Source organism: Grammomys surdaster, unplaced genomic scaffold, assembly GCF_004785775.1.
Source record: "Grammomys surdaster isolate TR1022 unplaced genomic scaffold, NIH_TR_1.0 126118, whole genome shotgun sequence".
NCBI classification, from domain to species: domain Eukaryota; kingdom Metazoa; phylum Chordata; class Mammalia; order Rodentia; family Muridae; genus Grammomys; species Grammomys surdaster.
In genome coordinates this window covers 5,846,120-5,870,094 of record NW_021620926.1, presented here as the reverse complement: position 1 = coordinate 5,870,094, position 23,975 = coordinate 5,846,120, and the positions used below count along the sequence as shown (strand labels likewise).

The 23,975-nt window shown below is 41.0% G+C and overlaps 3 protein-coding genes across 9 annotated transcripts in view; 2 read left to right on the top strand and 1 right to left on the bottom strand.

Moving 5' to 3' along the window:
• Nucleotides 1–5,508, top strand: part of Cryzl1 (crystallin zeta like 1) — a 40,516-nt gene extending 35,008 nt beyond the window's left edge. For both annotated transcript variants that reach the window (XM_028756385.1, XM_028756386.1), the window contains exons 10-13: nucleotides 1,157–1,275; nucleotides 2,324–2,429; nucleotides 3,899–3,944; nucleotides 4,924–5,508. In XM_028756385.1, coding sequence (XP_028612218.1) covers nucleotides 1,157–1,275; nucleotides 2,324–2,429; nucleotides 3,899–3,944; nucleotides 4,924–5,023 — 371 coding nt within the window. In that variant the 3' untranslated portion in view covers nucleotides 5,024–5,508. The remainder of the gene's footprint in view (nucleotides 1–1,156; nucleotides 1,276–2,323; nucleotides 2,430–3,898; nucleotides 3,945–4,923) is intronic.
• A 514-nt stretch (nucleotides 5,509–6,022) lies between these two features.
• On the top strand, nucleotides 6,023–16,184 carry Donson (downstream neighbor of SON). Its single transcript, XM_028756296.1, has 10 exons — nucleotides 6,023–6,438; nucleotides 6,938–7,015; nucleotides 8,651–8,854; nucleotides 10,724–10,902; nucleotides 11,374–11,552; nucleotides 12,343–12,421; nucleotides 12,546–12,650; nucleotides 12,867–13,065; nucleotides 13,882–14,094; nucleotides 15,044–16,184. Exons 1-10 carry the CDS (start codon nucleotides 6,133–6,135, stop codon nucleotides 15,179–15,181), a joined length of 1,680 nt encoding a protein of 559 aa, XP_028612129.1. The 5' UTR covers nucleotides 6,023–6,132; the 3' UTR covers nucleotides 15,182–16,184.
• Nucleotides 15,859–23,975, bottom strand: part of Son (SON DNA binding protein) — a 31,894-nt gene continuing 23,777 nt past the window's right edge. For 2 of the 6 annotated variants that reach the window (XM_028756288.1, XM_028756294.1), the window contains 5 exons: nucleotides 23,852–23,968; nucleotides 19,692–19,839; nucleotides 17,572–17,643; nucleotides 17,343–17,458; nucleotides 15,859–16,932 (listed from right to left, as the gene is read on the bottom strand). In XM_028756288.1, coding sequence (XP_028612121.1) covers nucleotides 16,774–16,932; nucleotides 17,343–17,458; nucleotides 17,572–17,643; nucleotides 19,692–19,839; nucleotides 23,852–23,968 — 612 coding nt within the window. In that variant the 3' untranslated portion in view covers nucleotides 15,859–16,773. Of the gene's footprint in view, nucleotides 16,986–17,342; nucleotides 17,459–17,571; nucleotides 17,644–19,691; nucleotides 19,840–20,464; nucleotides 20,545–23,215; nucleotides 23,726–23,851; nucleotides 23,969–23,975 lie in introns of those variants that run through there. The other 4 variants (XM_028756289.1, XM_028756291.1, XR_003709865.1 and 1 more) reach the window with 4 other exon arrangements.

Here is a 23,975-nt window from a genome sequence, read left to right as displayed (position 1 = left end):
GGGTACCTGAGAACCGGGCAGATGCAGGGGGTGGGTACCTGAGAACCGGGCAGATGCAGGGGGTGGGTACCTGAGAACCGGGCAGATGCAGGGGGTGGATACCTGAGAACCGGGCAGATGCAGGAGGTGGGTATCTGAGAACTGGGCAGATGCAGGAGGTGGGTACCTGAGAACCGGGCAGATGCAGGAGATGGGTACCTGAGAACCAGGCAGATGCAGAAGGTGGGTATCTGAGAACTGAGTAGTCTGTATGATGTTTTTAGTTAGATAAATTGAAGAAAAGGTTTAACTAGGAACTAATTATTACTGCATTCATAAAATTGGATGTTTAAAGATTTGTTTTTAATTGAAAGTTCATCTATTTAAAGTCTAACTCCTCCCCTGATTTCCACGCTCAACCTTGTTCCTCTGAAAGAGGGAGCACACCTTTTAAGCCTTAGGCACTAAAGCTTAAACAGAACAGGGGAATCCCTGTGAGAAAACCTGTCATCAGAATGAGTCTCCACAATGCGTCCTAATACATCAACCTCGCCCAGCATTTACAGGCATGAGTACTGCACGGCTGCCCTCTAGTGGATGGCTGACCGCTGTACTGCCTATTGAGGAAAACAAGTTGTTCCCTTCTCTTTCCGGAGCTTTTACATTTAACCTGGCTGTGTCTCACACCTAGTCTGTGCACATATAGATGGCACTACTCCTGAAGGGGCAGCGTCATGAGCCTGCACAACAACTATACTTGTATTTTATTGAACTATAGCCATCGTGTGTGGTCCTTCCTGATCTTTGTTTTCCAGACTTTGAAACTGATGCATAAAATCATCAGTGGAAGTGAACACTGTACTTCAGTGTGGTCACTTTCCAAATGTGGCGTCAATGCATGTGACTCAGTAGTTTAGTGAGACAGCCTCTTGTCCCATTGTGTTAAGCCATGCTGGTTAGAATTAGCATGAGACATACCTTGCTTGCTTCCAAATAAAAATTTATATTTCATTTAATTTTAATTAAGTCTAGAGTACACTTTGGTATAGCATAAAGTCAACTAAGTTTGCCTTTTACTAAGAAAAATGTTCCTTGCTATAAAACAGACTGATAAAATAAATTGTCAGAGATTTATAAAGTATCTTTTTTTTCTCTTTTTCAATTATTCATTTGTAAGTGAGATTATATAGTAAAGATGATGAACCAGCTGTAAAATTACAACTACCACATAAGCATGACATCATCACACTTCTTGGTGTTGGAGGCCATTGGGTAACAACAGAAGAAAACCTTCAGGTATTATCAGAAATAACAAAGCCTTGCTATTACACCAAGGGAATGTCGTTAGCATGAGTTCTAATTACACCCTGTGTTTAAAGAATGTAGCTTCTTTTCTACGTTAGGTACATACTGGTCAAATTCTATCCAGTGGGAAGTCGTTCAGTTAGAGTGAACTACAGTTGTATCTAGTTAATTGCACGTAGTGACATCTGGATTTTTAAATTGTATTTCAAATTACACTTTTATCTTTGTGCCCACATGTATATACAAGAGAGGCCAGAGGTAACGTCTGGTCTCTCCCTCTATTGTTCTCCACCCTATCTTTTGAGAAAGGATCTCTCACTGAGCCTGTAACTTGCCAGTTTGGCTAGTCTAGCTGGCACCAAGACCCAAGTATCCTCCTGTCTCTGCCTCTCTAGCACTGGAATGACAGCTGTGCTCCTGCACCTGGCCTTTTACATCTAAGATTACAGGTGTGCTGCTGCACCTGGCCTTTTACTGGGTGCTAGCATCCAACCTTGGGTCCTTGTGTATGTGCAACAAGAACATTGGTAACTTGAGTCATCTCCCAGACTCTAAAAATTTTCTTTCCAGTAACCTTGTAACTGTAATGAAATATTTATAAATAATATTATCGTAATTTTATAACCCAAATTGATATTCCTATATGTCTGTATAGATAAATTAACTCCCAAGGTTATATTTTTCAACAGAATTCTAATTGAATGTCTATATCATAGCTAATATTTAAGTACTACAATAATATACCAGTCCAAAGGTGCCTGATAGTAGTGAGCCGAAGGCACAGAGAGAAGCTGTCACACACATTACCCTCTACTGTCTTATCCCCGGATTCCAGATTGGCCCTGCAACTGCTTTGTCTTAGCAATTTCATCATGGCATAGGGAAGAAAACCTAAGAGTTAACTAATGGATGTTTAAGCTTGTAGCGAGTTTTTGTGCTTTCTACAATGTTTAATTTGTACTGCAGACTTTCTAGTCTAAGCATCATTGTGCTGTTTACCTCAATAGCAGTTGTTTTGTCTCTGTCTCTTCTATCAAAGTTGGATCCTCCAGATAGCCATTGCCTTTTCCTCAAGGGAGCAACGGTGGCTTTCCTTAATGATGAAGTTTGGAATTTGTCAAATGCACAACAGGGAAAATATCTTTATATCCTTTTTTCTACTGATTTGAAGTGCTAGCTTAGAATTAATTGCCTTGTACTCAAATTCTTTCAGTGTAACAATAATTAGCTGTGAACTTCCCTTGACTATGTCTGACAGTGTGGCATGTATCTTGCAGTCATTTAAACATTAAGTCTATGAGGTCTGAGTAATGTAGTTCCATTTCACAGGTGAAAAGACTGATGTTTACAGAGGCTACTACTGTGTGCCCAATGGTACAGAGAGCAAGAGACAGAATCATAATCATACCAGGGTCTAACTCCTTCTAAACAGGAGGTAAATCATGAGACAGGTAGAAATTTTTCTTTTTCTTTTAACCTGGTATTACATGATCCCTTAATTGGTAGCATACTTAACTTTTATGATGGTGCCACTGCAAAAAATATTCAAAAATGTTTACAGTTGAATTTTATAAGTATCATAATGGAACATTTTTTAAGAAATTCATTTATTTATTTGGCCTGATGTGTATGTGTCTGTGTATGGGTCTATGCCTACATGTTTGTATACCTGGTGTCCAAAAAGACCAAAAAAAGGTATCAGGTCCCCTGAAACTAGAGTTATAGACACATGAGTGCTGGGAACCAAACCTGGGTCCTCTGCAGATACAGCAAGTAATCTTACCAATGAGCCATCTCTCCAGACCTCCTTATTTATTTTTATTTTTTCTTAATATGGATATAATATTGATTGCTAGTAACATGGTATATTAGTTACATTTTTGTTGTTAAGACAAACACCATGACCAAAAGCAGTTTATAGAGGGGTTCAGTTTGGCCTACAGTTCTCTAATAGCTGGGAAGCCTTGTCATCAGGATAGGAACCTGGGTTATCCATACACCTGAAGCAGAGAGAGATCAGTAAGCAGGGATGAGGCCAGGCCATAAACCATCAAAGCCTGCCCCCGTGAAGTGCTTCCTCCAACAAAGATGTATCTTCTAAAGGTTCCATAACTTCTATAACACCACCAACTGGGGACCAAGTCTTCAGACACATGAACCAATGGGGGACATTTTTCATTAAAACTACCACAAATAGATGGCATATTAACTAGCTTCTTTCTCATTTTTGAAACAAAAGAATTTATGCAAACAAATTGAGCCTGTTATCAACCGAATTACTCGATAAATGTTTACTTCATGTGAGAGCTGAAATGCTGTATACCGTGCATAATGCTTAAATGAAAACGACCACAGCACCTCACTGACCAGCTCCTGTGCCGGCTTGCTTTTCTTACCACTCATCTTCTGGGGCTTGTGTTCCTGTCATACCTCAGTCATTGCAAATCATCCCTGTGTTCAGGAAGTGATTGACAGTTCTAGTTGCTGTGGTACCACTTTTAATTTGAAAGTGCAAAGCTTTAAAAAAGAAAAATAAAGGAGTCCTGCCCACCATCTTGAATGGTTTACTTAATCCCCTCTCTGCTAGTTGAACCTTAACAATCCTTCCATTTACGCATCTTAAAAGACGTGATGGAGAAGTTATCAGCTGGTATTTTCAGGTATGCTAAAACAAACAAAAAGCTAAATCATCATTTTTCAATTCTCAAAGAGATAAATTGGGTGTTTGTATTTATTCCAGTTTTATGGGATATCTAGTACTTGTGTTTTTCTATTCACTTTAGAGAAAAGCTGTTCTTTCATGTTTCTCAGAATGTATCTGGTTGTACACCAGTGAGGATTCCCACAGATAAAGGATCTTGTGATTTTTCTCCCCTCAGTTCTGTTCTGTGTCTCACTTTTCTCCTCTCTTCCTCCCTCTTGCCAAAGAATTTGAAATAATTCATAGACTGACAAGAGGAAAGAAGTACCCTGGTTGTTTAAATTGGGGGTTTATATCAATTATAAAGTAAGGATTAGATAAAGGGACAGAGTAGTATATTTTCCTTTTAAACACTTTTAGCCCACTGTGTGGCACACACCTGTCTTCACAGCACTTGGAAGGCTAAAAGGCAAGGGAGTCATGATGGGCTAGCTAACAAGACAAACCCCGTCTTAAGAAAGAAAAAAAAAAAAAAAAATTACTACTTCTTTAAGCCATAGAAATATGAATGCATGGGTTTATCATTTTTGTTTGGATTTTTCTTTTTAAGATAGCTATCTAGCGGGTGGGGAGGTGGGAGTGGGGGGGGTGTAGATAGAGGTTACATCCACAGAGAAGAAGGAGGAGGGGTGAGGGGATTGGAGGTTCCGAGGGGGTGGTGGGGGATGGGGTAAGGGGACAACATAGGAAATGTAAATAAATCATCCAATAAAAAAAAAAAAAAAAAAAAAAAGATAGCTATCTAGCTCAGGCTGTGTGACCAGGCACTCGCAGAGATCCACCTGCCTCTGCTTCTCCAGTGCTTGGGATCAAAGGCATGTGCCACCACCACTGTTTGCATTATTTAAAGGAAAATAATTAAATGCATGGTCTACTGAATCCTGTGTGATGTATTCATCTTGCCTGTACCTGACATTTCTAATCGTTTTCCTCCTCAGACCTCTACTTGATGAACCCATTCCACTGTATGAGGCAAAAGTTTCCATGGAAGTTGTTCAGAAAAATCAAGAAAGAAAAAAGCAAGTTGTTCAATTTTAATTTCCTTTCCCAGACTCAGTTGGATGCACCCACACCAGTATATGAAGCCAGTTTTCTTTGGAAATTGTTGAGAAAAATCAAGGAAGATAAAACAAGATTTTGTATTTTTAAGCCTGTTTTCCTGCCACAAAATGATGTTTGGTTATTTGATATATTTGAAAAACACTTACAAAATTAACGTGCAAATAATCCAAATAATTTTTTTAACACCCTGAAGGGGACATTCCAAAAACTTCTTTTTGTTATTGTATCTATACACTTTGCCTCTGCTATAAAATTCTTTCCATTAAGAAAACTGCTTTCAGCAAAAGCCACACTATTCTATCACTACATCTGTCACAAGCTTTTGCTATACTGTTAAAACAGAATTTGCTTTTGTATCAACTTCATTCTCAACACCTTCCTTAACAAACCTTTGATGCCGTTATCTTAGCATTTGAGTGTATTTTCCAACTTTAAAGTATCTAATCCATTGGCATTTAAAATTTGTTTTTAAATATTAATTCACTCCGAATTTCTCCGAGATCATACAGAATCATAGTACCTGGTCCTGTAGTAGTGGCATAGCATTTGCATAGAGGGCTGGGGTGGTCGGGCCCTAGGGACAAGGGTGGAAGACTTGGCCTGAGGCTAGCGTGAAGCTGGCGGACCTCGTGGGTACTCTGTTGAGCTCGGGCCCATCACCATCTCTCTCAGAATGATACTGCAGCTTCTCTCAGAGAGAAATAACTGCCCATCACAACTCAATGTGTTGTTTGCTGTGCATTCATGCTCCGTACCGGGAGCTGACACTATGCCCGCTGCCAATTTAAAAGTAGTGTTAATCCCTTTCCGGGCCTTACGGGGTGTGGCGTGCTGATGAAGTGTTCTCAGCGACGCCGGGCCTCACAGCAGAAGGAGCAAATGGCTGCGCGCGCCCGGCCGGAAGCGGCCACTGGGGAAATCTGTTGGGCAGGGCGGCACGGCCTGGTACGCATGCTCTGTCGGGGCGGGGCCGGGGCGGGGCGGAACCTCGGGAGCCTCCAGTCCGTGCGCAGCGCGGGGTCTGGGCGGGGCCGGAGCGCGCGGGAAGCCCCGGCTGGGCTGCGGAGCTGCCTTGGTGCTGCGCAATGGCTGTCTCGGTGCCCGACTACTCGCCTAGCTTCAAGAGGCCGCCTGAGATCGTGCGGCTCCGCAGGAAAAGGTCTCGGGACCTCGGTGCCGCCATGCTCTCCGCACTGCCGGAGCCCGCGCCCCGCCGCGCCGCGCTGGCGGCTGGGCTGCCCTTGCGCCCCTTCCCGACCGCGGGCGGCAGAGGAGGCGCCGCCGCGACCATCGCCCGCAGGAACCCTTTTGCCCGACTGGACAACCGGCCCCGGGTGGCCGACGGGGACCACGAAGAGCCGCTCCGCGGTCCGCAGGGAGCGCCGGGCCCGGTGAGTCTTCGCATCGGACAGCCAGGTGTCAGGGGTGGGAATGAGCGCGAACAGCCGCTGCAGCCTGTTGTCCTGAGACGGGGCGGGGGAGGGGGATGGCTGCCCTCGAAGCCCTGAGAGAAGGACTTAGGGATACACGGGAAGGTAGCTCGAAAAGTCCTCAGAACTGGGATGAAAAGCCACAGAATCTGTCTTCTCACCATCCTTCAAGACCTTTTTCTCGGGCACTTGAAATTACTGTGGACATGGAGGACTGTTAAAGATAAGTCGAGTCAAAATTTACAAATGTTGGTTTTACCCATAAAGCTTTATGGATCTGTTGGTCTAAGATTTATGTATCAGTTATTAAATGCATCAAAGTCTGGCCTTTTCTCCTGTTTAGATAATAAGTTCAGGCACAAATCTACGTGTATGGATGTGAGTTCCCATTTACTCTCCTGAGAAAACAGAGTTCAAATTCCCTCATCGCTAAAAGGACAACTCTTTTTTTTAACCTCAGCTTCTAGATTCTAATGGAGAAAATAACTTGCTGTGGGAGGAGGCATCTCATGAAAGAACTGTCATGGAACTGTCCCAGGTACTCTTTAAAATTACCTTTATTGTTTGTGCCACAATTGTGTATGTAGAAGTCAGTCCCTCCACCGTGTGAGTAAAAGGATTGAACTCAGGTTGTCAGTCAGGGCGGAAGCAAGTGCCTCTACCTTCTGAGCCATCTCAATGGCGTATCCCAGGAAATGCTTTTAAAATGCTGAATATAATGTATATTCTAATAAACAAACTTCTCAAAAGCATTTCTCTTGAAAAAAAATAGTTTCAAGAATGAGTTCAAAGTCTAGGACTGCACTTCAATTTGTAAAATGCTTGCCTAATGTGCAGAGACCTCGGGGTTGGATCCCCAAGAATTGCGCCAATATGGGACATGGTGCTGCACACTTAAAACTGTATCACTGGAGTGAAGGAGAGATTGTCAGAAGTTTGAGAGCATACACAGATGCACAGAGAGTTGAGGCTGGCCTGGGACACATGAGAGCCTTCTCCGGAAAGAAAAAAGAAACTTGAGAGTTATGATTTCTGTACAGGTGTTCGATAATAAATCTGGGCTCTAGTGGCCAAGGCCTGGTTTGTGCTGTGGATCAAACCCAACACTCCCACATGACGAGCAGCAATCTGCCCTCCCATCCTCATAGTTACAGGTAGATGCAGCTTGCCCCACTGGAGCAGACTGAGCGTTCCCAAGACCTGTGCTAGTGTTCACATAGTTTGCTGGAGGCAGCTTCGCGGAGAGGATGTTTGTGTGGTGCTCCCTAAGAGAGAGTCCTTCTAGAGTGGACAATATGGGCTTGAGTAGCAGCTGACTATATATATATATATATGTGTGTGTGTGTGTGTGTGTGTGTATACTTTTTTGTTTGTTTGTTTTTTCTAGACAGGGCTTCTCTGTGTAGCCAAGGCTATCCTGGAACTCACTCTGTAGACCAGGCTGGCCTCGAACTCAGAAATCCACCTGCCTCTGCCTCCCAAGTGGTGGGATTAAAGGTGTGAGCCACACTGCCTGGCTATAATTTTTTTTCTATGTTTTTTTTAAACTTCAGTAATGTTTTTTAAGCCCTTTAAAAGTTCTACCAAGATTGCTTAACCTAAAAAAAAAAAAAATAGAACTTAGCCCTGGTCTCAGTGGTTCTGAGCTTTACAAGATACTTTTTAAATACTTGGAACATAGCTGGGCTTAGAGGCAGAGGCTGGTATATCTTTGTGTTTGCGGCCAGCCTGGTCTACAAGAGTGAGTTCCGGGAGAGCCAGGGCCATGCAGAGAAACCCTCTCTTGGGGGTTAGGGGGTATTGGAAGCATTCTACCTTGCTATCTGTAGTACTAGACAGAACGGATGAAAACTCAGAAGTGAACCATGACCCTCCAGCCCCGCCCCCACCTGGCTTTGTTCATTTACTTTATTATGTCTTATGGTCAGTTCTCTCCCTCCAACTCAAACTCTCAGGCTTAGTGGCATGTGCCATTACCCAGTGAGTCATCTCTGTGGTCTGAGACCTCTCTTAATAGCTTTAACCTCCTTCCAGACTTTTCAGGTATAAAACATTTTTAATATTAGATCATTCATAAATTTTGACATTTGATGATCAAGAGTAGAATAACTGAGATCTCTGTATCCAAAGATTTTCCTTGAAATTCTAATTTTTGTGTTCTCTGTTTTCTAAGAGTCAACGTGTATCACTGACTGAATCGGACACTTGGTCTTCAGATGGTACTGAGTTACCTGTGGACTGGAGTATTAAAACCCGACTCCTTTTCACCTCGTCTCAACCCTTTTCCTGGGCAGATCATTTGAAAGCACAGGAAGAAGCCCAAGGACTTGTCCAGCATTGTAGGGCAACAGAAGTTACTTTACCCCAGAGTATACAGGCAAGTCTGAAATGAAGGAGCCTTAGAGGAACGGATGTATGTTCCTGCGTGTGTGTGTGTGTGTGTGTGTGTCTGACTATGTGAGTGTGTCTATGGGGGTGTATGTATGCCTGTGTATGTGTAGGGGGGTGTGCCTGTGGGGTGGGGGTGTGGGAATGTGTGTCTCCCTGTGTATGTGTGTGTGTGTGTGTGTATGTGTGCCTGTGGGTGTGTGCACCTGTGGGATGGGTGAGAGTGTGTGTGTGTGTGTGTGTGTGTGTGTGTGTGTGTGTGTGTGTGACTGCACATGCAGGTATCAGGACAGAGCCTAAGGATCTAGTCCAGTGTCCTGGTCTCTCGCTCTCTGCCTTGTTGCCGTGCAACAGGGATTCTGTGAGCCTGGAGTTCACAGTTTTTAGCTAGTGTGGCAGCCAGTTCAGCCAGCCCTAGTGACTCTCCTGGCTCCACTCTCCTCAGTCCTGGGGTCATTGTCAGGCACAAGACAATCTCAACTTGTTGTCTGGGTGCCGAGTTCCAAACTCAGGTTCCTGTAATGCTGTTCATCTCCAGCCTCTGTAAACCTATGCTTGTGTTTCCAATTAGTGTAGAAGGCTCTCTCTTCAACATAAGCTGTTCTTCTGACATGTATAGATTCCAAAAGTTGACATCATTTCTCCCAAAGGGTACTTTCACTTCCTGTTTGTCAGGTTAAGAACTGCTCAGTATAGGTGGAGATTGGAGATGAGTCAGTAGTGTAGACAGGCAGTATCTTCTCTAGACTATGCTTTTCTTAGGTTTTAAGAAAACAATTGAGTTACAATAGCTGATGAATTTTTCCTGATGTTTCTTACTTAGAACCTACTCTTCATTTTTTGTTGTTGTCAATGGTGATGGTTTTGTTTATTAGGTTTTAAGGAAGGGTCTTACTGTATTGTGTAGCCCTGACTGTCTTGGAACTCACTTTGTATACTGGACTGGCCTCCAACTCACAGAGCTCTACCTGCCTCTGCCACCCCAGTGTTGGTATTAAAGGCATATACCGCTACACCTGTCCTGAGTTCTAGAATGGCCTCAGAGTAGTTTAATTACCTTGAGGCAGCTCATCAACACAAACTAGGTTGTAACAGTTTGTTTAAAATAGCACTTGAGATCTATTTCTGGATAAATAAATCAGGGTGGTTTGTATTTAGCAAGGGTTCACTACTTTTGAGGCTGCGTTCTCCGGGTAATTTGCTGTCCTCTAGGCAGAGTGTGTGCGTCCTCCATGCACACCTTACTTCCTCTCATCTGTAGCTCATCATTCGTTCTCAGGGAAGGCAGAGACAGAATGTCCCATCTCTATGAATGTGATCTCTCCAGTGCAGGCTTACCATGCTATTTGCTATCCCGAAAGCAAAAGTAGACTGCATTTTAACCTCAACAGTTGCTAAGGTCTCCCTGTAATTACAGCATTAAAACTCCTTAGCCTGGGCTGTGAAGACAGCTCAGTGGTTAAGAGAGAACACTGTTCCTGCTGAGAGCCTATGTTGACACTGCTCAGAGCTACTCAGAACTCCAGCTCTGGCTTTCTACTGGCCCCTGTAATGTACAGGCAAACAGAAAATTAAAAAATAAAAATCAGTTTTGGGGAGTGGTGGGGGTGTTTGAGGCAGAGTTTTCCACATAGTCCTGGCTTTCCTGGGACTCCTTATGTAGACCAGGGTAGCCTCAGAGAGATCAGCCTTCCTCCTAAGTGCTGGGATTAAAGGTGTGTGCCATTACCCCCAAGTAAAAAATAAAAGTCTTCTTAGAAAATGTTTTAGATTAAGTGTGTGATCTATTCAGTGTTTCTACTGTAACCTTATCTTTGTGATGAGTAAAAAATCACCCACTCTTCCCACCGAAATTTAGGATCCCAAACTGTGCACTGCACTGCGCTGTGCCTTCCAGCAGATCCTGGTCTACTGGCTTCACCCTGCCTTCTCGTGGCTGCCGCTCTTCCCTCGGATTGGAGCTGATAGGAAAATGGCTGCAAAGACAAGTCCATGGTCAACTGATGAAACCCTGCAACATGCTTTAATGAGTGACTGGTAAGATCATACATTCCAGAGGTGCCTGTTCAGTAGCAGGACTCTGGTGTTACCAGAAGGGCTAATGGCAAATAGCACTCTATGTTTCTGACATTGTCAGGAACTTAATGATCACAATTTACAATTGCTTTTTTCCCAACTTGATCATTATCAGCTGTGTAGTGCACAGTGTTTAATATATGTACTGGACAAACATAGCAAGACGTATGTCTTTGGGATGCTTCCTGTCAGTTGATGCTTTTTTATCAGAAGTTGTTCATGGTTTGCAACCAGGTAAAAACTATGCTTGGAAGAACATCTGCAGCCCTCAAGTACAAATCTACACAGCTACAGAAACTCAATTAAGTATTTGAAACATTTATGTTAGGTTTTTATCTACGTGTCAGAATAAATTAAGAAATCAATTATTAAATTAATACAGAATTGAGTTTAAAATATTTTAACACCTGAAAAACCTTCCTTTCTCCATAGGTCTGTGAGTTTTACGTCTCTGTATAACCTGCTGAAGACAAAGCTTTGTCCCTATTTCTACGTTTGCTCCTATCAGTTTACTGTCCTCTACCGGGCAGCAGGCTTGGCGGGCAGCAGTGTGATCACCGCGCTCATATCCCCTACAACGAGAGGCTTAAGAGAAGCTATGAAAAGCGAAGGTGATAGTGGAGGGTTAATAGTGAAGAGTCCTCTTGTCTTAATGCTAAACTTGAGGGGCTGGGGAGACGGCTTAGTGTTTAAAGAGCATGCACTGCTCTTACAGAGGACCTGGGTTTGACTCCAGCACCCACATGATGGCTAAAAGCCATCTAACTACAGCTCCAGGGGATTGAATGTGCCCTCTGTAAGCACCAGACACAGAAGTGGGACCCAGACATAAACATCCATATGAATAAAAAAAATGAATCATCTTTTACTAATTGGTCATTAATATTATTTTATGAGAAGTAGGGTTTTTTTTTCTTCCTGCTGGTAAAGATGTCTCTTAAGTGTATCTGGAAGTTAATTATGTTCCCTTTTGAACTCTAAGTTAAAGCCCATATTAGGTCCTATAAGCCACTGTCTTAAAACATGTCTTTACATTTATTTATTTTGTATGCATGTATGTGTTTCTGTGGGCACACACATACCGTGGCACACATGTAGAGGTTAAAAGATAGCTTCAAAGAGTCCTTCGTTCCCTTATGTGAGTTCTAGGAAGGGAACTCAGGTGTCATAAAATATGGCAGAATCTGCCCACGAAACCTTCTTACCAGCCCTAGATTCTTTGATACCACAGATCACCGAACCTCTCCTTTAATAATTCTAAAACTGTGATCATTTAGTGGATCAAGAAAGGGAGGAAAGGATAGAGACAAGACCCTTTTCATAGAAAACCTCGTCTGTGTACCCTAATTGTAGGACACTCGTAATTAATTGAAGAAAATTGGATTATATTTTCTGATGTAGGAATTGAGTTTTCTCTGCCTTTACTAGAAGAAAGTGGCCATAAGAAGAAAGTTCGAGAACCAAGCCTGGAATATGAGGAGTACGTAATTACAAAACCTTTTGCATATTCACTTTTATGAATTCTCTAATTCAAACTCCGGGCAGTACATTTGTAACAGCATCAACTCTGTCAATATGTGCTTCTAACTGTGGCAGTTTTCTAGGGAGCAGGCAGGCAGTGATGAAGATGAAGAGGAAAGTTTTTCCTGGCTGGAAGAGATAGGTGTGCAAGATCAAATTAAGAAGCCAGACGTCATCTCTGTCAAGTTGTATCCTTTCTGTTAGAACTTGAACTGAGTGAGTGAGTCTAACACTGGTTTAAGACAGTCCTTGTTGCTCAAGTAGGAAGTCTTTGTTGGTTTCTATCACATTTAGCATTTCATTCAAACTGTGAATGAGACTGGGAGCCCCGGGTAACTGAAGCCCAGGCATCTGGCTGCACTCCTGTTGGATCCTTTTGTTCTTTCCTTGATTGTTGTCTTCAGACGGAAAGAAAAACATGAAGTACAAATGGATCACCGACCTGAGTCTGTTGTACTGGTGAAAGGACTCAATACCTTCAAACTGCTCAATTTTTTAATCAACTGCAAGAGCTTAGTTGCTACCTCAGGTGCACAGGCAGGTCTCCCACCCACTCTCTTATCCCCAGTAGCCTTCCGTGGTGCCTCAATGCAAATGCTTAAGGTAAGTGTTCACTTCCTCTATATACAGTTTAGCTCTTTGTGTTGTTTTGGGCTTGTTTTTAAACACAGGGTCTATGTAATTCTGTCCTAGATGTACATTGCTCTGGTCTCAAGCTCACAGAGGTCCACCTGCTTCTGCCTCCTGAGTGCTGGGATTAAAGGCATATGCCACCATGCCTAGCTCAAATTCTCAACTTTTAAAAAATAATTCTAGAGACTCAGGAGATGTATCAGTATTTAAGAGCACTTGCTGCTCTTGGAGAAGATCCAAATTCAGTTCCCAGCACCAACATAGTGACTCGCAGCCATTGGTAACTTCAGTTCCAAGGTTCTGATGCCTTCTTAGCCCTGCAGGTAGCAGGCGCAACTGGGTGTATACGTGCATTTGAGAAAATACCAGGGCAGACATTGTGGCCATACCTTTAATCCCAGCACACAGGAGGCAGAGGCAAGCAGATCTTAGTGAGTTAAGGAACAGCAAGGCCTACATAGTGAGACCCTATCTCAAAAAAATGTATGTATATGTGTGTGTTCCTGTGAGGTGTGTGTGTACATATAGTGATAGTGTATATGCAAATTTTCATAGTTTTAAACTGTTCTTGCATACTTTGGGCTTTGTCAGCACTGAGATGGCACAGGCAGGGGTATGAGGCCTACTAGGCAAGCAGCTTGACCCGAGTTACATTCCTAGTAGTTTTGTTTTTGCTTTCTCCATTAAAAATAAAAACGACTTGAGAACTAGGTGACATGAATTATGTCAAATTCCTTTTACTTGTTTCCTGTGTCACATGACTTTACTTCTTTAAATTTTCTGAAGGCACGAAGCATTAATGTAAAGACACAAGCTCTTTCTGGATACAGAGATAAGTTTAGTTTGGAGATCACAGGTCCTGTCATGCCTCACACTTTGCATTCTGTGACCATGCTACTCCGATCTTCACAGAGAGGGTCATTCTCTGCTGGATTGTATGCACATGAGCCAACTGCTGTATTCAATGTTGGCCTGTCACTGGATAAAGAACTGGATAGAGTAAGTAGTCATACCCTGTATCCTCTTGCTGGGGTAAATGTCACTTCTTATGCCAAATTTGTATCAAGTTAGAAAACAAGTTAATATATACCACATGCTCATAAGATAAATTTTATGAATTCAGGCAATATTAAATATTTCCCAAACCTAAATAGTACTTACTGCACTCACAGCTGAAATTGAGTAATTCTTGCTTCCTTTGAGGTTTATGGTAACACAATTTATCACTGTTTCTCATATATGTGTATGACACTTGGGGTTTCGCATGTATTTAAGCACACCAGTGAGGAAGTGTACTGGCTCACACTCTACTGCTCTTCCACCTCATTCTCAACGCAGTCTTTTCATCAAAACCAGAATGTCCTAACAGAGCTACTCTTGCTAGCTGGTTTATGTGCCCCCTTCAGAGATGTAATTACAAGTGCAAACCTTGTCTACCCAGCATTCGTGTGGGTTCTTGATACCCCCCAACTCTGTGGTGATCACAATTGTGCAGCAAGTACTTCAACACTAATCCATCTTCAAACCTTACTATCTTTTTTAGACTTTTTAAAAGATAGTTGTTAACAGTTCTTTAATTGGCCTGGTACCTATCAAGTCTAATAGACTGGCTAATTTAGGATTTTCACACTACAGAAATTATTAGGATCATCTAGACGTGAGTGACTGAGCCATTTATTCGCAAGTCTTTATGAGCATTATTAAAAACTTGGTGTTCTGAACAGAAGAGATGGGTCAGTAGTTAAGAGCACCGACTATTCTTCCAGAGGTTCTAAGTTCAGTTCCCAGCGACTACAGGGTGGTTCACAACCATCTGTAATGGGATCTGATGCCCTCTTCTGGTGTGTCTGAAGACAGCTCTGGTGTATTCATATAAATCTTTTAAAAACTAACTAAAATTTGTTCAAGAACTAATGTGCTTTATGGATGTGGACTTGTGTTTCTGCAGAAAGTTGTTCATAAGGACCTTGCTAACTGTGGGCTGCACCCTAAAACCCTGGAGCAGCTCAGTCAAATGCCAGTCCTGGGGAAGTCATCCTTACGAAATGTGGAAATGAGTGACTACGTTTTAAATTGGAGATCCTGACCACCAAAGTAAGCCTAAAAGGAATCTGAGGAAAAAGCTTCCTAGCGAGGAAATTCAAGATTCATAGGCCTCTGGCTTTTAAAGTTCATTTGGAAGAATATATTTTAAAATACTAAAGTGTTCCTAAACATTTTTATATTAACTTATTATATGCAATAGCATTAGGTTTTCAATCAGTATTTTGCCTTTATTATTTTCATGCGTTTTCAGAGATGAAGATGCAAGGTGCTTCCTTTAAAAAACCTCAGATAATTCAAATAAGGATTCTATCCCTGTAACTTATTGTAACCTGAGTAGAAAACTCAAGTCTTTTATTCATGAGAAATTGACATTATCTGTAGCAATTATTCCACTGAGACTAATGGTCAGAACAAAAGCATCTATATTGAGTTCTTTGAAGACATAGGGAAACCAGCATTTTTACTAATGATTTCTAGTCCCTCTGTTTATAAGTATGTTCAGTCACATGTGTCAAGTCAGATGGTAGGGTATTTTGTACTTCATCTAATAAGTGTTGGGTGCTCAGTCATGTCAACTTACTATTTAGTATGTTTACAGGTAATCTGTGTTTGCATGTGTGTATAAAATTCAGTATTTTTAAATAAACGTGCATAGAAATCACAAGAATTGGGTAAGAAAATAGTGCTTAGTTATATGTGTTCCATGAAGCCAGAGAATAAGACACCACATTTATTCCAGAGAAGTTTGTATTTGGGCCTTAAGCTTTTGAAAATAAAGTTTAGAGACATAGCATATGAATACCACTGTAATACACATGAATATTCTATCAGACCCTAAAAAATTAACATAAACTTAAACTTTCTCAGTCAACAAAATAGCGGCTGGTTGCCAATTTTTATTAGATAAGTTGGTTACAGCATTTTTATTATTTATGTCTATCTAGGTGTAGCTGAAATTCAAAATGCACATCAAAGTAAAACTATATCACAACTCAAGCCATACTAAATATGTACTTGGCCTCTGAAGTAAAATTCTAGCTGGACTTCCGTTTTGACTTCCTTCTTATGACCCAAGTGGCTTTAATGAGAATGCAGGACTTAGTACTGATCATGACACAACGTATCACTGTCTTTTCATAATCTCTACAAAAAGGGGGAGATGGTGGCATTAGCCCTGTGGAACAGATCTTGCTTCATTACCTTAATATAACACTGGCCCAGTATCTGTCCAGCAGAACCCATTGTGAAATAGTACAAGGTGCACAGCCCTTCACTGATTACAGGCAAGTGTTACAGCAGCCTAGCCGTAAGGAAGGGAAGTTACATCATAGTACAAAATACAGTATAAAAGCGTTATTTAACATTCCACACTGAATATTACTGATGCCCTCAAACAATTGTTTTGATGTTAGCCACTTAAACAAATACATCACTAAGGTAAACAATATAAACATACCAAAACCCTGTATGGTTAAATACAATTTCCATGGTACAAAAACCAAAGCCTGGAGATGTTTGTACAGATTGCTTTTTACACAATGTCTTAAATTGTGAAATATTTACAACATTAGGGAGGAAATACATTGTGATGCAGAGTAAAGTTATCTGAAATGATTAATATAAAACCTCAATCTATCTACGTGAGGCACTCCTGAAGCAAGTGGCATTAGCCATGAGGTCCTTTGGTACAAGGCCCATTGCTTGAAGAACCACAGTAGCTGCTGTGGCTTTAGCATGCTTCTTATTAGGGCTGGCAAAGCTGGGCTGGTAAGCGCTTCCATTTATCAATACCTATTCAAGAAAAACATACAATTGGGCTGGTAAGGGCTTCCATTTCTCAATACCTATTCAAGAAAAACATACAATAAGAACAGCATCAAACTTTAATATCTATTAGCTTTGTACTTTTTCACTAAATTCTAAAAATAACTTATAAATTACAAACCCCATATTACAGAATATATTAATCTCAGCCCAGAAGCAGCAAATGATTTAAAAAAGGAAACTGCAAAATAAATGCAAGTCTCCATGCTTTTTGCCCATGCCCCTCCCCTTTAATTTTGTACCCTTTTTATAAAAACCCATGTTACCCACATATTCACATCTGTGACCCACCCACAGAATATTAACACTGGTTGTATCACACTCATCCCTTAACCCTCTAACATGAATATGTAATTAGTATGTAAGTTTATATTTACCCTAAAGAGGAAATGTTTACGATGGTCAGGGCCACTGTCATGGACCAAGAGAAATTCAGGTGGTTGCCACCTTCTCTTATTACAGATTTCCATCAAGGCAGACACTGGATGTTTGCCTGTAGAGAGAAAAACAACTAGTTATAAAAGATTTCCACCAACTCTGCAAGGAATTCCGAATTGAAGGTATGGGTAAAAGCAAGAACAGTTAGTTTAACAGGGTTGTTCTCACCTGACAAGTCTTTCATTGCAGCAGAGAAGTTCCCAGACCGCTTTTGTGCTCTCTCTCCTACTGCAACAAGACCTTAAAAGGAGAAGGAAAAAAAGGCTAAAATTTAGTATTCTACCTAAAAATGTAAGATACCCCTCACTACTGAAACCTAAAAACCTATACCTTCAACTAAAATACTCAGGTTTATATTAAAACTCTTTTTTGCCACTTCAACATACATATGTTTCCTTTATAATCATATACTTATGAAGAGATACTAAAGGGCTAGGGAAATAGCTCAGTCAACAAAGCACTTTCATAGGATCTGAGGCTGAGTTCAGAAAAGCCAGCTGTATTGGCACAGACTAGTAACTCCAGCACTTGGGAGACAGGTAGGTGGGTCCCTGGGGCACACTGGTCAGCCAACTTTTGGTAGGTGCCAGGCCAGTAGGACCCTGTTTCAAAAATGAAGGTGGATGATGCCTGAGGAATAACACGACATAAGCGCACAGAAGTGTGAGTGTTCAGAGAAGTGTCAGGTAACCGTCAACATCTCACAGTTGGTTTTCTTTTTTAAAAGTCTAAGAGGTGGTGACTATTAACTACATGTAACTTTACTTGTAAGTTGTGTTGGTTCTAGAGGTTGTAAGGTTCCAGAGAACCTTGATTAGATTCCATGCAACCACATGGCAGCTCACAACCTTAGGGAATACAATTCCCTCTCCTGGGCTCTGTGTGCACACACAGACAAAACGCCCGCATATACAAACCATTTTTAAAAATAGACAATGGATCAGGAGGATAGTTTAATGAGTAAATTTATCATCTTTTAAAGTAAGGAGTAAAGCATATGGTCCCTCAAAACAAAAAGGAAGATAGACGAGACCCTCTATTACAGTTAGTACCTGCTGTCCTAACAAATTCCTGAGTTCTCAGATAACCTCTTCCCACTTTCCACATGTCTTTAAACAGCAACCAGTCAGCCAATCCATTGTTATGAACACGCTAGAATATGTGTCTCTCAAACTTATTCTAGGATACAGCCGCTGTCTGAGAATCCATACCTACATTATGTTGAGGAATTTCAATGTGGATGTGCCCTACAATTATAACACACTGACTGGATTCATGGCAAGTTTTTAAAAATCAAGCCTAAACTGTATAGTAACACATGCCTATAATCCAAACTTTTGAGAAGGTTAAGGCAGGATAATTGGAAGTTCAAGGCCAACCTGGGCTAAGGATAGATACTTATTTCTCTTTGTAGCCATGGGTGTAGTGGAACTTTCAATGTAGAACAAGTTCTCAAACATAAGAGATCTCCCTGCCTCTGCTGGGACCAAAGACATATACTACCACTCTCAGCCTCTATTTTAAATAACTAAGGGCTTAAACAAGTGAAATCAGCTAACAGCCTATTGTGATTCCTCTTTGAATGTTACTAGCTGCCTATGGTAACACCTTAGAAATAAAAACAAGCAAATAAAGCAACAGTGATGATGCAGGCCTGAGACATGGCAGGAAAACTGCAAGGCCTTGTCTCAGAAGACAGTGAAACAAGCTGGAAAGATGGCTCAACTGTTAACAAGCAGTGGCTGTTCTTCCAGAGAACCTTGATTAGATTCCATGCAACCACATGGCAGCTCACAACCATAGGGGATACAATGCCCTCTTCTGGGCTCTATGGGCACACACAGACAAAACACACACATGTACAAACCATTTTTAAAAATAGACAATGGATCAGGAGGATGGTTTAATGAGTAAAGGTGCTTGTCATGTCATTCATGCACCCACATACAATAAATAAATGTAGCAAGGAAAAAACAGCAAACATATAGAGTCTCCATTAAGAACAAATAAAGGAAGGTTCATTTTCTTAAAGTCATATGAAGATTTTCATAATAGTGACTAACACAAAGCAAAGTTGTCTTTTAAAAGCTCATACTAGTATGTTATCCATCTGTAGAAATAAGCTGATATGTATGAAAAATGTGTTAAAAGGTTTCACCAGCAAAGAGCTGTTCATTATTTGTGTATCCAGTTCATGGTCACAAAGACCAAAATAAGGTTTTTTTAAAAAAAAAAAAAAAAAGTAACAAGACTGCAAAGTGTATCACTAACAAGTAGGAAGGACTTACCTTTTCGGTCTGTCTTAAAATCAACAAGGATGGGTTCCTTATTTCCTTCTTTGTTCTTTCCTAATCCTTCTCCTTCTCTCCAGCCCATTTTTCTCATCAAAACAGCTCCCATTCCTCCAGTTACTGGGGCTGCTCTTAAGAACTGATCCTATCCAAAAAAAGAAAAAGGTAAAATGCCCCCATTTTATAGTTAGAACTGAAATACAGAGTTAATGGTAACTTAAGAAAAAGAAATCTTACTTCTAGATCTGTAATAGCATTCAACTTAAGTTCTTCTATACTCAATATGTTCTGTGGCATACGTTCTAATTATAATTACCAACACTTTGAAAGTCAAATGGCAAGTGTAACAGTAGCCCCTCGGTGCCCCCCTCCAATAACAACAACAACAACAAGAGCTCTCCTGTTTCGTCCACTATTTAGGTCACTGGTATCTCTTCTTAGCTTGCAAAATAAAAAGAAGGCAATGTTAAAACAGTCAATATATTATCTCAGGTATACCTAATTTATGAGTAAAGCCTAGACATTGTTTTAAAATAGTTTGGACACTGAAGGAAGCATACAGTTGTCATCCAGTTTTCTTCCCCATTCTATTATAAGGCAAGTATCAATATTTTTACTTAGAAAAATCCCTATGAAACAAAATAAATTTACATGTAAATAAGTTGAAGATAAGCACATAAAATACCCTGTAAGTATACCAAGTTTGAATTCTTCTACAACCTGACTTGATGTTAAAAGGGTTTTAAGAAACTCCTTAAATGTTTACATACCTAGGCCTCGGTAGCAGCAGTGTTGTGAATAGTACGGCTGGCACTGACCGGGGCAAGAAGACAGCTACAAGGATTTGGCCCTGAAACAAGTTTCCATACAGAGGGGTGAAAGTTCACAGGTTATTCTGTGAACAATCATCTCTCTTGTTTCCAACCCACTGAACCATAATTTCCATCAAAGCAGCAAACCACTTAATGTCCTAAGCTGCACAACTGTGTGCACTAGCATGGTCAGCAGTCAGTCATCTCCAGTTAAGGAATGTCCAGTGCCTCTTTTTAAAAAAGTATCAATGTACAATCTACCAGTGATGAATTCTGCTGTTGACCTATGTGTGTTTGGTTTTGTTTCTTTCTAATTGAAACATCTCTGAACCATGTTTTCTTTCCAATCATTACAGCATTTTAAGTTAATGCTCTCTGCCGAATATATATCCAGTCATTACAACATCAGAGTCAAACGTTTTGGTAGCTAAGCACAACTATGCACTATTTTTCCTCCTATCAGTAAGTTAATACTAAACAATTACGTTTTTACAGTATAGTAAAATACATACACTGTTTCCCAGCTTTATAATTTAACGTTGGGGAGAAAGCATGCCAATGATATGTGACTAGACATTAAGTTCAACAAGGTGCTCTGATGGAAGGAGGCAGCTGTAGAGGTAAAAACACACCCCTGGTTCAGTTCCTTATTTGGTGCAGGCCATGCATTGTGGATGTATAAAGAGAAAAGTTAGCCGATACTTGGATATCAACTGCCTTGATGCTACACACCTAGAATGACTTTACTTACTTCCAGGTTCATCTCCCCCTCTTTTCCAGGAAACACTCCTAAAAAAAAGGGCAACTGTACAGACAGAGTACAATATAAATCCCCAATTAACCCCGTTTTCCAGTTCTGCTTCTGTTTGCTATTATCTTCGCATCCCTCTATCCCCAGTCTAAAAACCTATCTTCATCTAACGAGATCACACAATAACCAACAATTATTATGAAATCAAGTCCTCAGTCATTTGAGAAAATAAAGGTCCTTTAAAACCAATTACCTTTTTAATGTTTTACTAATAAATGAGTATACTGATGAAATATTTCTCTTAATATAAAAGTATTCTAAAACAAAGAATACAGAGGTGTTAGTTGGCATTCCCTATGGTTTTTTAATACACAATGACAGTGCTGGTCCAAGAAAAAGGGAAATGACCCTTTCAATATCTCCCGAACATGGTTATTAATGGGTATAACCAATACTTTATGGTAGATATCAATGAAATTATTGCCTGATAACTTCTAAATGTACTGGTCTATTTTAATAAAATAACGCTCCTCTGGCTTTCATTAAGCAGATATTCTTCAGTACATACAAATTGTTTTCCTTTTAGTGCTAATTCTGTATTGTAAAGCTTGGTCTGATGAACACATAATTTATCAAAATGATTTGCTTCTCAGATTATGTTCTATACAAAATGTAAAGCAAAATCATTTTAAAGGTTCTAGTAGACATTAACTACTTACAACTAAAAATCAGCAACACTGTATTCACGCCAGTGTTCTTAGGAGCCCTGTGAGGACTCGCCTGGAGACTCGCGTCTACCTGCTCTTTATACATAACACATGAACAGCACACTTTACAGTGAGAGCCTTCCAGAAGGTTCTTCGTACCTAGCAATGGGCATCAACTATTATGTGCATAAATACTCAAAAAATACTTCATGTCTAACTTCCTGTAATCCTTAACACTCAGCTTCAAGACCAGATGAATGAAGGAGGACTGAATATGGGGCTCTGTGGTGGGAAACTTGCTCATTGTTACCTAAATCTAGGTCCCAAGTTTTAAATCCAATATCACAAAAAAAAGTAAACACGTAATTCTTCCATACTTTTCAACTATCACTTTCATAATTTATACAAAGTATTAGTGTATAAAATAAATCCAATTATTATTCCTTTTTTCCCAAAACCAATCCCTAGGTACATATTCGTGCAACTATTTCTTAAGGGGAAAGCCAGGCAAGCACAGTGAGGACGATGCCTTATATTAATCTATTAATAAGAGAATCACAGGTAATGCTTCTGCATGAAACTGTTACGTTATTAAATATCCAAAGCAACCAAAACTTTGTTTTTGAGAAATTGAGCACATCTATGATAGCACTCATTCCAGTTCTACAAACAGTAAGTATCCTTCCCTTCAGCACTCTCTGAGGCAGTCATAAGAACCTGTCTGTCTCCAGCCACTTGACAATTGGGAGACACAAAGTCCAAGGAATTACTTGCCCACGATCACACAAGGAGTCAGGAGTACGGCAGGACAAAGAAACCTTCCCAGTCCAAGAGACCACGCAGCCTCCCAGTTTCCTGAAACAAATTTCCCATCACCCATCCAACCAAACCACAGCCCTTCAGCAGCCTTGTTTTTTCAGGAAACCCTTTTCTAACCACCTAAGACTCCCCCAACAATGAGGTAGCCGTAGGTGGAGTTGACCAATCTCACTGCAGGAATCTGAGACCAGGTGCACCTACATCTTCGCGGCATGAGATGTCCGTCCTCTCCCTTGATTTTAGGTCTTACATATCCATATCCTGTTTTTTCATGAAGTCAGTGGTTCTCAAATTGAGCCTGTGGATCACCAGAGGCCACCAGGACCTAAATGGTGGTCCACAGATAGTTATCTCCAGCCCAGCCCACCCTGTCACCCTCCCTTCACAACTGCCCACCCCACATTCCAGCCACCCTCCCACCCAAGCCTCTCAGCCCCATGGCAAGGTTACCACATGCAGCACTAATTGGGGCCTCCCAACCACTTGTGTATCTAATAGCTGACCACCATCTAGGGACCTGGGGCTAGACGGCCTAAGAGGCAGGAGCAAAGGCATTTATAAGCGGGTGCAGGCACTATGAGAGGACAGGGACAGAGGAATGGAATATTAGGGTGGCAAAGGGTTCTTGGGGATAGTGATCCACCAAAACTAAACCTGTAATAAAGTATCCCATGAGGAAAAGTTTTGAAAACCACTGCTCTGAAATGATTAGGTTAGTAGTCCAACAGGAACTGCGGAATATTCTGAACAGCACCTGGTACAGTTAGCATTCAAAACAGTTAAGTAAAACCACCCCCACCAAAACCAACAGCAAAAAAAAAAAAATATATATATATATATGAAAAAGAACAACCTCCAGATATAAAGTGAGTGGCTTTTCAGCCATATTTGTACATTTGGCATTGATTGTGTCAGGATCTCAGCCCATCTTCAGTGTCCATCCTGGAGCATATACACAGTACATTTACTCAGGAACTTAGGTTAGTCACTTGCCTCTGCATTTCTAATGTATTATTATAAAGAAACAAAAAAACAACTTAGCTTTGTATTTTTTGACAGTTTGTGTACCTTTTTAATCCAGGCTTGGGCACCAGTATTAGCCAGCTGTTCCTGTGTCAGGACTTGTACTCCCGTACTTCCTGTGAACTGCCCAGGGATAGAGTTCAACTGAGCCCAGGCGTCAATCTGAAGA